Raw genomic sequence first — 16,821 nt, 5'->3', positions numbered from 1 at the left:
GCGCGAGCGTGCGCGAGCCAGAAACAAACATATCAGTATCCGCGCCACTGATGGCAGCACAATAATATCTGTCTGCAGAGCCGCAGAGCCACAGCTTTACCCCAGCAGTTTTACCTCGAGCATGCGCAATTTCATCACAACAGTTTTACCCGCAGAGTCCGTTTACCGTTACATTAACCCATACAATTTGTATTATGCATTTCCTAAACATGTACTTGCTAATCAAACACTTTATCTGAACAAACTACTAATCTATAAAACACAATCGGTCTTCCGACCTTTTACTATTGTGTTGATATGCGCGAGGGAGAGAGAGCAATACAGCGCTCGTGTTGTTTGAAGGCGGTGAGAGTGCGCGCGCGCGGCCGGGGCTCTCTCACTGTTTGTTCTTATGTTCCCTGTCCACTGATCTAAATAATTAGTTGTTACGACGACTTATTTGTTCCCTCGTTTTAATAAATCGTGGACACGTTGAACAAATTCCCTCCCTCATTTTGATTTAACGAATTACAACGTGGCCAAAAACAGTTTGATACTATTAATTAGTGAATGCTAAAGACCTATTTTTTTGTGAATTGGTGAATATTCAGGTGAATTATTTCGTGGCCACGAATTAATAATAATTATTAAACTGTTTTTCTTACCTGTGAAGATAGCTCTTCAGTGAAGGCCGACTATTCTCGTACAGCTTTTTATTCCTTTTTTTGGTGTGTGTGTGTGAACGGGTGAATATTCAGGTGAATTGTTTCGTGGCCACGAATTAATAATACCTCCGCACGTTTTACAAGACCCTTCTCGATCGCAGCGGCAACGAGCACTTTGATCACTTGATTTAAAAAACAAAACATTTCAGCGCTAGATCGCCAAAAAAAAAAAAAAAACCGAACGAAATGAATGCTCTGCTAGTTAACTGGAGATGTTTTGTTTATTTGTATTGGTATTCCTGCCGCGAGATGTTTCAAAAGTGGTGGGGACAATACAATATCGACCTTAGAAAATAGTGGTGGGGTCGTGGGGATATGTCTCACCCGCAAATTACGCCTATCTCGGGGTTGCGGCGCGCACACTATGGTTAACCGAGTATTAACCGCTAAGGGCCTCGGTTAACGGTTAATGAAAAACTTGAAAACGTGCAGCCCTAATGCACAGACCACAACTGGCCAACAAATAATGATAATGAAATAAAAATAAATGCTGCTTCTTAAGAAATGTACCAAAAAATATATATATATATATACATACACTCTTTGTAGTGCAAATTAAAATGATAAAACTGTCACACACCTTCACAACTGGTAGACATACTGTAGCCTACTTGAAGTATTTTCTTCCTCACAAAAGTAAACAGTTTAACAAGAAGTGCTCTCAATATAATACTGAACAATGTACCAAAAATAAATAATAATAATAAAATAATATTTTTAGGTTTTATTTTTATAACCTACAGAAAACGTCATCGTCAGAGGTTATTTAAGCCAAATTCTAGGCGTTTGCCGCACGTGTTCACAACCGGTCAAACAATGTTTTCTGGGAACGTTCCCTGCAGGTCATTTTCGGGTTTTATTTTATAACCTAAAGAGAACGTTCCCTGTTATTTTTAGGTTTTATTTTTATAACCATGTAAATTAATTAAAACGTTGCAAATGATACCACTAGGCTACAAAGATTATTCTAATGCTGAAATTTGTCATTTATTTATAAACAAACTATATAATGCTCGGACACCCTCGGTCTCTCTCGCACATTGTCGAGCGAGCGTGCTCGCGGCGTTCGTTCATTTTTGTCCAGTCCGGCGCCTCATAAACACACACACACACACACACACACACACACACACACACACACACACACACACACACACACACACACACACACACACACAAAAAAAACACTTTGCCGGTCCTATGGCTGAGAGAGGGCCTACTCGGATGAAAACCGCTATCAATTATCAATTATCGTAACGCCGCATTTTATTGTCAGTAACGGTAACAGAACAGTAATTTGTTTGATTACTCGTTACTGAAAAAGATAACGCTCTTAGTAACGCCGTTTATTTATAACGCCGTTATTCCCATCACTGATCATGTCATTTCAGTCTGTCACAATGCGGTCCTGCGCTTTGTTACATTGAGCTTGTACCAATGTCCAAAGTTACAGTGCAAAAGACAAGGAAATGTTACAGGATGTGCCAGAATTACATAATGCTATCATTGTCATTATTTGTTTTTGTTTGTTTTTGTTCTCTTTTGATTTTATTTGTCATTCTGGCGACATTGTCTATCAGTCGACATCTCAAAAAATGCTGGTAAGTTTATTTATTTTTTATAAAAGTACTGAGCCTGATTGCACTCATTTTATTCTCTGTTGGTTTTATTATTTTTATAATTATATTCATCTCTTTGATTGCCACATTGTGGCCATTTTGGTTCTTTATTGACACACTGCTGCTTTGTGAATGCAATGGATTGGGGTGAAGGTGTTAGAGGGAAACACTGGTGTGAAACCTCTGTCTTAAAGAGGAGGCTTAGTGAACAATCTGCTCGATAAGTGAGCTTTAATATACCTCCTCTACCGCTATAGCTTTCCACTCCACCAATCACACTTTCACTCGTTTTTTTTTTCCTTGTCTTTTACAACCTCCAACACCCTGGTGTGCATGCCTTTGAGAGTTTGTCACTGCGTATTGCTGTTATCATTATTTTGCAATTGAAAGGCACAATTCAAAGTTTTTCAATTTCATCTAGATTGATTTTTCATTGTTTCGTGCATTTTCAGTTGTATGGTGAATGATCCATGCTTACCGCAGGAGGCGGTGCGGGAACACATGGAGTTTGCGCATTGTGCTTCGCTCGCATAAATACATTGCTGTGATGGTTTATGACTGTGTGCCTTGACGCATTTCATTGGAGACTTAAATGGGGATTTGATTTTGTTTGTGCCACCTGATCCTCATTTTGTTTGATTGTTTTCGATTGTCTTGTCGATTTTCTTTTTGTTTTTGTTCTTGAATGCCAAATGCATGAATTACTTGACGCCTAAAAGTCAAAATTTTGATTAGCATCATTTTAACTAATGTTTAATGTTTGTGCCATCAGGCTGCCTTTTACTTAATCTTAATTTAAAACCCTTTTAATAAATACAAATCGTAAAACAATCATCAGTATACAGGTGATGGACGTTTTTGCTATGATCACACTGTGCTGTGGGAACCGTTGTAATATCCTGCTGTGTGCTGCGGTACACTGAATATATGGTGTTGAATACCTTAATTATTATGTTAGCCTGTACTTTGATACCCATGATCTATATCATTCTCAGTAGGACAGTACAGGGTTGGATTGTTAGGTGGGGTTACAAGCCACAGAGCTGCAATAAAGTGTGACGTCCTTACGGCAAAATTCAGTCATGAGCTCAGCTCTTTCTGTAGGAGAGGAACCCAAGTATGGACTTAATTCCTAACATGTTAAACAAACCAAGACCTCCCTTTCAGAAAAAAGGCTATGCTAATAATAATTTTTAAAGAAGCATAAAGAATAGAAAGTTCTTTTTTTTGTCATCACTTTATTTGATTTGCATGCACTACTGTTTAAACATTTGAGGTCAGTAATATGTTTTATATATAATACATGTATATATAATATATGTAATATTTAGAAAAATTATAGCAATTTAGAAAAAATCATTCGAATATAATGATTAAGGACTCAAGAAACATTTCTTATTATTATCAATGTTGAAAACAGTTGTGCTGCTTAATATTTTTGTGCAAACTTTGATAATTTTTTTCAGGATTCTTTGTTGAATATAAAGTTCAAAAGAACAGTGTTTACTGTTTATTTGAAATGAAAATCTTTTACAACATAAACTGTCACATCTTTACTGCCACATTTCATCAGTTTAATGTGCCCTTGTTGAATAAAAGGATTTATTTCTTAAGAGAATCATGCTGACCCTAAACTTTTGAACGGTATATCTTAGTTTTGTCATAATTCCATTTTCTCTTTTCTCTCCTGTAGTCCACTCCATTGCATCTGGCAGCCGGATACAACCGAGTTCGAATTGTTCAACTTCTCCTACAACATGGCGCTGATGTTCACGCTAAAGACAAAGGGTAGGTCTGCTTATGTCTCCATTTTTTTTCTCCTTACTTTACTTTTTTACTTTTAAATAAAGATTGTTTCCATTAGCTATTTTGCTATTTTCACACTGGTAAAAGCTTTGGTTCATTAGCCTTCCTTTGTCCATATATTTCTTAAAGTAAAAGCCCATTTTGTGCATAAATGATTTTTTGTGTGTGTGTGTGTGTTTTTCTGTTCTTGCAATCCTCAGTGGTCTTGTTCCTCTGCACAACGCCTGTTCATATGGACACTATGAGGTTACAGAGCTACTGCTGAAGGTAAGGACAAAAACCTGAGTGAGTATGTATGCATATATATTTGAGTGTGACCTGTATGGAAGACAAACAACACTGTTCCATTTGAGCAGCATGTACTGATGCACAATCCAATGAAGCAACATGTTAATCTGAGGTTTTGTCCTAACTAGTTGCAGCTGCAACTGTCAGTCACTTGGATTCTGTCTTGTCACAATGAATAGTCAGCCCACTATATCGTAACCCAGCCTCAGTATATCGCCCTTGTTCCAAAGTCCTGCTCCTCATATATCTTAAGCTAGTGCTATCGCGATGTACACACATTTGTTACACGCACATATTATATAAACACAAACTTTTATGTTAGAATCGATTAATTGCATTTAATTGATTTGGCAGCACTAATTTAAACAAAATAAGTTCCTATTGGTTGTATTTTTTCCATGTTCCATGTTTTCGCCATCACTTATTTTAGCATTATTTATAAACTATTATAGTTTCTAATTGTATTTTGAATCAGCTCATTCATTTGAATTTATATTAATTATATTAATAGTTTTAGTTTTTTAGTTTTTTTAGTTAGTAATTTTAGTGCTTCAACTTGACCTTATTTAAACATTTCTACTTTTCATTTAGTTAACATTTTTCATCTAATATATTTATATTTTATTTTATTCCAGCTTTATTTTAGTTAACAAAAACGTTTTAGAGTTTTAGTTTTTGTTAATGTTAATATCCCTGGCTTAGTTTACTTTATCTTCCAGCCCAATAAGAAAGTGACATCTTCAATGAATCTCCTTCATTTTTGCATATGCAGCTTCATTCTGCATGTCTTGTCAAAGTTCAGTTTGTTCAGTTTCTTTCCCTTGAGTCAGAATATTCACAGAGTATGGCCTTTAAGTCCGGCTCCCTTTATTTACAAAGCTGTTATATGGAACACTATGCTCACGGTGTGTTCTCCCATGCTTGCTGTGTCAACAGAGCCCTGTGGAGCAGCCAATCTGTCTCTAGAACAATGTTTGGAGTTTGATACACAGCAGAGCAGAGTATTCTCAGTCTCTTGAGAGCTTATCACAAAATCACTAGCTCCCCAGATCTCATTAAGCCCCCTCAATCATTAAATTAGATTAAATGTACCTTACAATGATCAGAATACTATTAAGAATCATTTTATTTTACGCAGATGCATTATTATGAACTATACCTGGCGTTATCTCAATGTTTCTGAGTTCCTCAGGAGCTTTTGTTTCACTCCTCACTTGCAGTTCAAGAAAAGAAAAAAAAAATAACTCTCTCCAGCTCAAGAAGTGTTTTAAAGGGATAATTCACCCAAAAATGATTTACTGACCCTCGTGTCATGAAACACAAGAAGATACATTTTTCAGCAGAATGTTTTCCATACAATGAGAGTGGACGGCGACCAGGGACCGTCAAACTCCAAATATGACAAAAGCACCTTCAAAGTAGTCCTTACAACTTTGTATTATATTCCAAGTCTTTTGAAGCCATCCAATATGTTTTTGTATGAAAAGACAGAAATTTAAGTCATTCACTGATAATCATCTCCACTGATCTCAAATCTCATTCATATTCACCTCTTTTCAAATATGGCCAATCAAAACGTGTCACACCTGATGTCATTGATTTTCATGTTTTAATGAGTTCCCAGAAGCCATTCACTTTCATTGTATGGCAAAGATCAGTGTGAACTTACTGTCTAACTTTTTATTTAGCATTTGATGGTAAAAATACTTTTTTCTTTTTAGAAGATCTATGCCATAGTTTTGTACTGTCTACCCCCTGCCTTTGAGTGCAAGTTGATGTCTCCCTCCTGGAAAAGTGCCATTTTCTAAAAATGTGTTCGATATTCTTTTCCCTCAGTGCTATTGACTTGGCTTCTGGGGCATTGAATGCTCCCTAATAGATATAAATTCATAATCTATGCTAAAACTGCTCTAACTAGTCAAGTGGAACCGCATCGTGTTCTCATCGTATTTGAAAATTAATCTGGGGCCTCTGAAATGGCACCATCCTTATAGTGTGATCTCACCATGAATGTTTTTCTGTAGCATGGGGCGTGCGTCAATGCCATGGACCTCTGGCAGTTCACCCCTTTGCACGAGGCTGCCTCCAAGAATCGCGTGGAGGTTTGTTCCCTGTTGCTGAGTCACGGAGCCGACCCCACGCTGGTCAACTGCCATGGGAAGAGCGCGGTGGACATGGCCCCGACCCCTGAACTCAAAGAGAGGCTCACATGTGAGTTTACCTTTTCTTTTAATTAAACTGACCCCACTCACTTTTGGGATCAGTACAATTTTTTATGTTTTTAAGAGAATATTCTTTGGTTCCCCAAGGCTGCATTTATCATGCCAAGACGAATTTTAAACAATTAAAATAAGTGTGACAATTTAAAATAATTTTTTTTTTTAGCTTAAGGCCATGTGTCCACCAAAGCATTTTTAGCAAGCTGAAAACGCCTTGCTGCGGGCGCTTGAACTATTCGGTGGCACAGCATTTTTTTTATCAGTTGAGACACTATATGTGCTTCGATATGGAATATGCACGTAACTGTTCCTAGTATCTGATTTTTAAATAGTTTGTTTCTGAATATAAAAAATTAAACACAACGTAACGTACTTGCTCTGGCTCTAGTTTTGGATGAAGAGATGTGCTTGTTGTCATTTGTTATTGCTTTACAAGCAGGATGTGGTGGTCGGTTGGAGTGGTATTTGTCTCGCCCCTCCTCCACTGTGATTGGACAGATGGGTAAAAAGTGAAAGTGATGAGCGCTGTATTTTACCCAAAGTTGAACATTCTTCAACTCTCGGTGACCGGGAAAAAACGCTGAGCGTTTGGTGCTAGTGATTGGAAAAATACGCTAGCCTCGGGGAAAAAAGCTTTGGTGGACACACGGCCGAACTGTCATGGAATGGAACGCACAGGATTGTGGGATATCACAGGCAGTGAAGGATACATCTTCAAAAATTGACCAGACGGAATATCTCAGGAGACAGGAAGTGTAGCTAGCATTTGATTCGGACATGCTTTTAAGCCTTCCTACCTTGGAATACATCCTCCGAAGGCAGCATTTTTAAGCTTTTAGACACAGCCATTATCTTTTGTAACTTCATAAATGTAATTTTGATTAATTTAATGTCTTTGCTGGATAAAAATATAAATTTTAAAAGTATCAAAAAAACTTACTAACATTTGAACCATATAAATATATGTAAATCAATGTTGTTGTTGTTTACCAAAACTAAAACAATTAAAAATGTATTGTTTTTATTAATTAAAATAAAGATAAAGTAAAATATAGATAGAAAAAAAACTAATTAAGTACTTGTTAAACTAAAACTAAAACTAAAATAAATTTAACCCTTGTGCATTGTTTAAATTTACAACCTTTCGTTATGTTTGTGGCTGAAAACAGCCACTACTTTAAACTGCTGTAAAAATGTATCAGATAAATATTTTTTTCAAATTTTTTTGCATAAATCTATTAATCAACCTCAGTCCTGCTCAAAAATACTAAATGTTTAAAAAAAAATCAGGATTTTAACTCTTTAATTGCCAAATTTGTAAATGATGTCACTGATTTGGAAAAAAACAAACACAAAATTACTAATTTTCAATATAAAATGTGATTGTAGACTGGATTTTTTTTAACCTTTTATCACAGTCTTGGACATGTCAAAGATTAGAAACAACATTGGTTTTGATGCATTGTTAGTTTTTGTGCAGCATCAGATTTTAACTTTTTCTCCCTCATTTACTGTTCGTGGCTGTTTTTGCCCCATTGACTTCCATTATAACCACATTTTTTGATTGCAAAGCCATGACACCATATAATCATGCATTTTTGATTGTTGGTGGTTTTCCCTGTTGGGAAGAGGTAAAATTTGTAATTTTTACTGTTGATAACCAGGTGGCACCATTAACCCTTTAGATAGGCCTGTGCAAAAAAAAGCTTAGTTTCTGGCTTTTACATGGAGTTATATGCAGTTTATATGGATTATAATAGCATAATAAAGTGTGTGTGTGTGTGTGTGTGTGTGTGTGTGTGTGTGTGTGTGTGTGTGTGTGTGTGTTTGTGTGAACTCACCTTGATGCGTCTGAGATGATCAAAATATGCACCTCAGCTCTCAGAACTACATGGAGTAAACAAAAACAAAGTAAGTGTATTTATGCATCTGCTGCCTTTTGATGGTGAGAAATGCAGACTAAACAAACACAAAGCATGTGGATTTAAATGCGTGCATGCAAGCCTGCTGGTCATTTGATGGTGAGAAGAGCAGCAAGCAACATGAGAAAGGGCTTGACTTGTAGTGAAGTTTCAGAGATGATTATGCAGCCTGACCCCTCCAGCAGGATGTATTGTCTTCTCCCTCTGACACCACAGACTCAGGAGAGTCAGATCCTGATTTGGATGTGGCACCCTCATCATCCTCTCTAGCTTCCACTGAAGGCGAGGAGGATTCGGAGGATCCTGGATCTGGGTGGATTGGGAGAAACGGCGAAGTGTGGTTTTCCACTAACGCGGAGACAACTCCCTTTCTTCAGCCTGCCAGAGGCGGGACTCCAGGGCCGACGCGCTATGTCATCACAAGGCATAGTCATACATGTTTGTATGACTGTACAAACATGTATGTGTTGACGCAAGTCATGCTGACAATGAGGTCAATCATCTCCTCCATAAAAAACAGATTGAACACGGAATCCATGTTCTGGACCCTTGTGATGGCATAGCGCGTCGGCCCTGGAGTCCCGCCTCTGGCAGGCTGAAGAAAGAGAGTTGTCTCCGCGTTAGTGGAAAACCACACTTCGCCGTTTCTCCCAATCCACCCAGATCCAGGATCCTCCGAATCCTCCTCGCCTTCAGTGGAAGCTAGAGAGGATGATGAGGGTGCCACATCCAAATCAGGATCTGACTCTCCTGAGTCTGTGGTGTCAGAGGGAGAAGACGATACATCATGCAGCTCGCTGGAGGGGTCAGGCTGCATAATCATCTCTGAAACTTCACTACAAGTCAAGCCCTTTCTCATGTTGCTTGCTGCTCTTCTCACCATCAAATGACCAGCAGGCTTGCATGCACGCATTTAAATCCACATGCTTTGTGTTTGTTTAGTCTGCATTTCTCACCATCAAAAGGCAGCAGATGCATAAATACACTTACTTTGTTTTTGTTTACTCCATGTAGTTCTGAGAGCTGAGGTGCATATTTTGATTATCTCAGACGCATCAAGGTGAGTACACACACACACACACACACACACACACACACACACACACACACACACAAACACACACACACTTTATTATGCTATTAGAATCCATATAAACTGCATATAACTCCATGTAAAAGCCAGAAACTAAGCTTTTTTTTGCACAGGCCTATCTAAAGGGTTAATGGTGCCACCTGGTTATCAACAGTAAAAATTACAAATTTTACCTCTTCCCAACAGGGAAAACCACCAACAATCAAAAATGCATGATTATATGGTGTCATGGCTTTGCAATCAAAAAATGTGGTTATAATGGAAGTCAATGGGGCAAAAACAGCCACGAACAGTAAATGAGGGAGAAAAAGTTAAAATCTGATGCTGCACAAAAACTAACAATGCATCAAAACCAATGTTGTTTCTAATCTTTGACATGTCCAAGACTGTGATAAAAGGTAAAAAGAAATCCAGTCCACAATCACATTTTATATTGAAAATGAGTCATTTTGTGTGTTTTTTTTTCCCAAATCAGTGACATCATTTACGAATTTGGCAATTAAAGAGTTAAAATCCTGATTTTTTTTTAAACATTTAGTATTTTTGAGCAGGACTGAGGCTGATTAATAGATTTATGCAAAAAAAATTTAAAAAAATATTTATCTGCTATATTTTTACAGCAGTTTAAAGTAGTGGCTGTTTTCAGCCACAAACATAACGAAAGGGTAGTAAATTTGCCCACAGTGTACTTTTGAGTTTTTGAAAAATTTCAAAGCATTTTCCCAAAATATGTGTAAAAATAAGATTTGTCACCAAAATTCATTCCATTTGCTGAAACACAGAGAAAGTTATGGCCAAATTTAGACTAAAAAATACCCCGTAGTGGATGAAAACATCCCCAACAGCACATAAGGGTTAAGCTAAATAGAAAAAAAAAATGACAAAAGCACACACAACAAAATTACATAAGATTCAGTTGCATTTTCAAAAAATAATAAATACATTATTTGAGGCTGGACTATATTGTGAGTTTAAGGCTCGACAGGCTTTGATGCAACTTCTTTTGTTGTCATTATATTCACAGTATAGCATATGTTGCCTTACAGCTAGAGCTGCATGATTAATCGTTAAAAGATTGCAATCTCGATTCAAACACCCACGCGATCTCAATCATAAGCCTCTGTGCACAAGCGTAGTAACGAACTTCCGCTGGCGCAAGTAGTCGGCATATCTGTTTCCGGTCTACTTGCGCGTCGCCCAAAATGTCTATTTCGTGCTGCGAAATTGAAGCTCAAATGGCTGTTAGTGACTTGAAGCAGAGCAAAGTGGCACACAGCAGTGCTCCTTATACGTACCCATGTTAACAGGTTAGAGCTTTCACGCGGTTGCAGTCCGTCGATCCAGCATACAGAAGTGCAGAGATCGTTTCCGCAGCGAGTCTATTTTTGCTGTGCTGCAAACGCTGAATTAAAGTGACAGCGCATGTTTCGTGGTCAAAATGAACAAAGATTGACCTGAAAATGTAGTAATTTCACTATGAATGCGTTTAATTAAATAAAATGTAGTAATCTCACCATAAATGCATTTAATTATATAGGCCTACTACTATTTTTCACAGTCATCTTTTTACTTTTAGAAGACCAGGGTAAAGCAAGGTAAACTACAGTTTACTTAAACAAGGCGACATAATGAACAACAACACTCGTCTCATTCGTGGAGGTGGAAAAAAAGTTCTGTGACATGCAAGATTTATTTTATTATAATTTAAATGGAAAAGAAAAGGCATAAGAGTCGGCTGTTCTTACAGTTAAATATTTGACCACTTGCTTGAGCAACTTAATATAAGTAATCATTGAAATGCATGTGGCAATGCCAATTGTCTGTTTAATACAATAAATATGTGAATATAGCTTTTATTTGAGAGGATTTTGATTTCATATGAAAAGATATGCGTGGATTGATGCTCTCGGTTTCATTAATTAGTGGTTAATTAGAAATAATAAAATGTGTATATACCTTTTAAAAAGAGGTCATCTTAATCTTTTTGGGCTTTTAATTACCTACACAGTGGTGTTTGAATTATGCAAATAGACCAAGGAATGAGGAAGTTATGATATTTTGAAGTGTTTGGTCAAGCAGAAGAGGTCACAGTTTTTCATTGTTTTATTGTTTTAATTAGGTACACAAATGACCCCCAATTTCCGAATTCCATAACTATCTTAATAATTATCCGATTTTAATCATTTAAAACCATTTTAAAAGTATTTTTATTATCTATCATATGGTTATAATTATATATGAATTTTCTAGTATTGATTTTTTTTTTGTCACATACCTAAGTAATGCATGGAATAATAGCCCTATGTTGTTTAAATTGTGTTTAAACGTGCATGCGTCCATTAAAGAGTGTGTACAAAGAGAATCGCAATGCTTACAAAACTTTTTTTTTAAAATAAAAGTTGCAGCGTAACTTCTGGATTTTAAATAAAAATAGTAAGTGTTTGTGGTACAGCCGTGAATCAGTTATTCACTGCAACGCATCATAGGCCTATGTGAAGCACTATAGCGCGTGCTGCTCCTGCACCGCACACACACTGCACACGGAGTATGTGTGAAATGGCCGTTAGATCCACCTACAGTTCTTAGAAACTCAGATGTGTCACGCACATAGTATCTCTTTATTTCGTACAACAGCAGCACTCATCTTGTTTGTTTATAGCGGATGCCGATGAAGACAGTCGTAAACCGGAAACTGATATGCCAACTTCTGACAATAGCGGAAGTTCATCGCGACGCTTGTGCACGTAGCCCATTAAACATTTGACAAAATCACACCAGAACATTCCGTACTAATCTGCGTTGGCGCCACTGTTTACCCAGAGAGAGCAGTTGTCACGTATATGTATGAGGCAGCTTCGCAAACATTGTTTTCAACCACACAGTATCGAAATTTCTGTGCTACAAATATTAAGTACTGGGATAAAAATGTATACAGTAGTCAGCATTTGAAGTGGATCAAAAAAGTTAATCAAAGTTGTCCTAAGACAAGAACGGGTATTGTTCAAAATTCATGTAAAACTTTGATGAAAGGTTTTGATCCATTTCAAATGTTGACTACTGTAGTTCAGATATAAACACTGATGTCTACGGTAGCGATCAAAATAGAGTAAATCACCTTTTGAAATTAACTTGGGGCGTTAAATAACAATTATAATGGATTACATCTTTACGCCACTAGGATGCGACAAGTGACTGTTAACAATATGTATTTGTTATTGAATCATTAATTAAAGAGATTCGTTCAAAAAATGCTAATTCATCCAGTAATAAAACAAGTGAAGTATTTATGAGTGAGTCGTTGAATCATTCATTCAAACCCATTGAAAATTCCAAAAAGAAGAAATTCTTTCAAATTAATTAAACATCTTTAAATAGACTGAAGCAGTTAACATTTTGTCAGAACTTCTAGTAAATTATATGCCATTTTGTTTAATTGTCTGTTCAGAATCGTAACACCTATGTGAAACAAAAAAATCGTGATTCTCAATTTATCCAGAATCCAGTTCTACTTACAGCTTTTACAAAACAACCTTGTTCCTTATTGCTTAAGCGTGAAGTGAAGACAACAGACCGGGATCTTTCACCGTTGCTCTGCATAAGTGGCATCAGATCCCAAAAAACTCATCGCACTTTTCCCTTACAAGTGTAAGTGAGCTAGACACAACTTTTTTCTGCCTCTTTGTTTCTGCCACATTCTCGCTGGCATTGAGACAGACGCATCAAGGTTTTGAGAAAGACGCCTTTAAACCTCCAATAGTCTCATTCTGCATTATTCAAGCGCAGTAGAGGCTGAGATGCAGTGTGCTGATGAGGTTGGCAGGCGACGTTGTTGTTTATTTTGCCTGTGAATTCTCCATCTGTCTTCTCCCAGTGTGGGGTGGAGTGATGTAGTTCTGACTGAAACTTTACACAATTTGCTGTGTAAAGATTTTCCTTTGTCGAATTTATGTTGAGTTTGAGCCTGTGCTGTGAGTATTTTAGGATGTTAAAAGGTATAGTACAATTTGCCAAAATCTGTATAATGTCACATGTAATTGTTCAAGCAGTGTTTCAACCGTGGAAAGGCGTCAATAAAACAGCTTGCAAAGAATGTCATATAATGTCTCATTTACCTCAGAAAAGCCATTCAATGTTCAAAAACTCATTAGTCAGCTAGAAAATGAACTTAGAGAGGAGCGTTTTGCTAAATATATGCAGTATATTGCATATTTATTGCATTTTTATCTGTTCTTAAATTAATGTATGTTTGAATAAATGCGTTTTAAAAAATCAGGTACATTTAGCAATATAGCGGGTGAATTATGTATATGATGTATATTACGATTATGATGAACTATATACCTTTCTCCACTGACGTTCTAAGTTGTTCAAAGTGTTTCTAAGGATGCTGATTTTTTGAAGGCAGCTGTGTGACTCTGAGATGGCGAACAGGAACGTGGTTCATGTAACATTAGCAACACATTATTAGCTGTTTGATAACATAGTTTAGCCAAAGGCTAATCATATCAATTACCGTAATGTGTCCGACGTTTTAGAGAGCGATGCATAAGACACATTACCATTCTGATACATCGACTTGTAAATGAGCCTGTTTGAGTGAGTTGAGGCGGGGCTTATTTGCATATTCATGGATCCGCAAATACTAAATGAAGTTACAGTTCAAGCTATTTTAAGGCATGAATAAAAAATGTTTGCTGGAAAAAAATTGAATATGCCATTTTGGAGATCAAAGATGAGTTTTAAGGAATACAATTACTGACTAAAGGGGGACTTTAATATTATAATGATGTACCAACTTGAGTTCCCTGTATAGTTTACAGCATTAGTTGAGAGATATTTTTTCTTTTAGGAAGTTAACCATGTACTGTACCTGATAGGCCCCAAATGAATAAATATAAAATTTTGAAGTGAATCGAATCGCAAGCTTGTGAATCGAAATCGAATCCAATTGTGATTTTTTTTATTTAAAAAAAAAATTTTTTTACTTGAAGCAAATATTGTCTTTTCCCTTTATTTTCTTGTTAGAGTGTACCAGAATACTTCATTTACATGTTAAAATCACAAAACAATTCTCCCAGACCCCCCAACAACAATATGTACATAATGTTATAATCAGACCTGCAAACTCAGAAGAGGTGAAAAAGGTGATGTTTACAAACTATGAAAATGGATATTAATTTAAGATTAACTGTTGCAAATGATGACAAAGGTAATTTAAATGTTGCTATTGCAATGTTTCGCTAAATATCAGCTCAGCTGTGATTACCTGTGGCCGAATCCCAGCTGTGCTCATAATCTGTAAAACAGCACTTTTGTAGGTGGAATAATGTTCCGTCTTTGCAGTTCTTATGAGCAGAAGCATAACAAATTGAATGCACAAAATTAATTCGATCAGGTCAAGATTCAGTCATACATTTTAGAAACCCTAACTTATATTTTTGCTGCCGTAAAGCCAGATTGCATTGTAGCTGTGAAGCTTCAATTACTTTTTTTTCACGCTTTGTCTTGATGAATTATGTCTACCACCGGCTTCTGTCAGAGCGTGTTGCATCATTTCTCTACATTTTCTCTTTTCCTCTGGTGCAGACGAGTTTAAGGGCCACTCTCTTCTTCAGGCGGCACGAGAAGCAGACATGACCAAGGTGAAGAAGACTCTAGCTTTGGAGATCATCAACTTCAAGCACCCACAGACGCACGAGACGGCACTGGTGAGCCCTTCCTCATTCACTTTTGAATCTCTCCAGCTGAGAAATCAGGTTGAAAGCAGATGTTAAAGAGATAGGTCACCCAAAAATGAAACTCCTGTCATCATTTACTCACCTTCATGTCTTTCCAAATTTATATGATTTGCTTTTTTGTTCCTTAAACCACTAGAGAACCTATTCAGGCAGGATTTTCACGGCTCTGCTTCATACAATAAAAGTGAATGGTTACCAAAATGGTGTCCAAGATTAAAAAAGACAAATAGCCCCATAAACGTTACCAAAAAGACTTCTGTGAAACTTACAAAGCCTCTATTCTGTGTTTCAGCACTGTACGGTCGCTTCCCCTCACCCGAAACGAAAACAGGTCACTGAACTGCTGCTACGGAAAGGAGCCAATGCCAATGAGAAGAACAAAGAGTGAGTGAATGTGCCTGTCATGTGTTGAAGACTGATGCTAATGTCTGTCTTTCTCATGATCTTCTCTGTTTAGGGGCTTTCGCACCGGGTAGTTCTAGGAACTTAGTTCTAGGATCTAGCCACCAGGGCGGATCCGCTAGAGCCTGAGCACACAGCGCCTATTCTCCATTAGTTTATTATCTGTCACAGTCCTGTCTAATACGTTATTAGATAGAACTGTTATACAAAGAAAGTAGACAGCATATGAAAAAGTATTTGCGTTTTCTGTGTGGTTGATGCCTAATGTCGCTAGCTGAGCAGAAGTACATAATCATGTTTTGCTTGCTCCAAAGTTGCGTTAGATTTCTGCTTAGTGTAAATGTTGAGAGGTCCATCTATCACTGTTTTCCATGTTCGCAGAGTTAGTTTGTGGAGTAGATATATAGGCTGTGTACACAGCTTTTTAAAAAAATGGCGGGTGCCGAAACAAAGGAATGTTTCGCTTTCCTTCGGCCAGTCAGCGTACACTTACGTCACTGGTAGTTCCTAAAGCGCTGGTTTAAACCCTACTCTGAAGTAGGAGCTAATTTAGTTCCCCCAAAAGGAGTTCATAGAGCTAAAATCATTCCTAGTTCCTACGGTGCGAACACGCCAAAATGCGAGTACTTCCGCCAATAGTTCTAGGAACTATAAAAAGGTTCCTCTGGTGTGAAAGCCCCTTTTGTTTCCATTATCTTCTCCTCCTCTCCTGTGCAGCTTCATGACGCCTCTCCATGTGGCAGCAGAACGGGCGCACAACGACATCATGGAGGTCCTGCAGAAACACGGGGCGAAGGTACACAGCTGGTCCTGCATCAGCAGCGCCACATCCCTACATGTGCTCTCGAGTGCCTACAGAGCTGAGACACACATATACACACATTTACACACCTGACACCTCACCATCCACCTCTCACGGCTCACAGTCTGCCTTAAAGGGATAGTTCACCAAAAAATTTCCAAGATTTATTCACGCTCATGTTGTTGCAAATCTGTATGCTGTTATTTTTTTGTGGGGAGAAAGAAGATT

At 37.4% G+C, this 16,821-nt stretch overlaps 1 protein-coding gene across 2 annotated transcripts in view; it reads left to right on the top strand.

The window, feature by feature from the left end:
* The window catches only part of tnksa (tankyrase, TRF1-interacting ankyrin-related ADP-ribose polymerase a), a 110,389-nt gene that overhangs the window by 64,498 nt on the left and 29,070 nt on the right, over nt 1–16,821 (top strand). For both annotated transcript variants that reach the window (XM_084136403.1, XM_084136402.1), the window contains 6 exons: nt 4,017–4,111; nt 4,330–4,396; nt 6,442–6,628; nt 15,238–15,359; nt 15,682–15,773; nt 16,509–16,587. In XM_084136403.1, coding sequence (XP_083992529.1) covers nt 4,017–4,111; nt 4,330–4,396; nt 6,442–6,628; nt 15,238–15,359; nt 15,682–15,773; nt 16,509–16,587 — 642 coding nt within the window. The remainder of the gene's footprint in view (nt 1–4,016; nt 4,112–4,329; nt 4,397–6,441; nt 6,629–15,237; nt 15,360–15,681; nt 15,774–16,508; nt 16,588–16,821) is intronic.

This window comes from Abramis brama (assembly GCF_963993115.1).
Source record: "Abramis brama genome assembly, chromosome: 15".
NCBI classification, from domain to species: domain Eukaryota; kingdom Metazoa; phylum Chordata; class Actinopteri; order Cypriniformes; family Leuciscidae; genus Abramis; species Abramis brama.
This window is presented reverse-complemented; position numbering and strand designations above follow the sequence as displayed.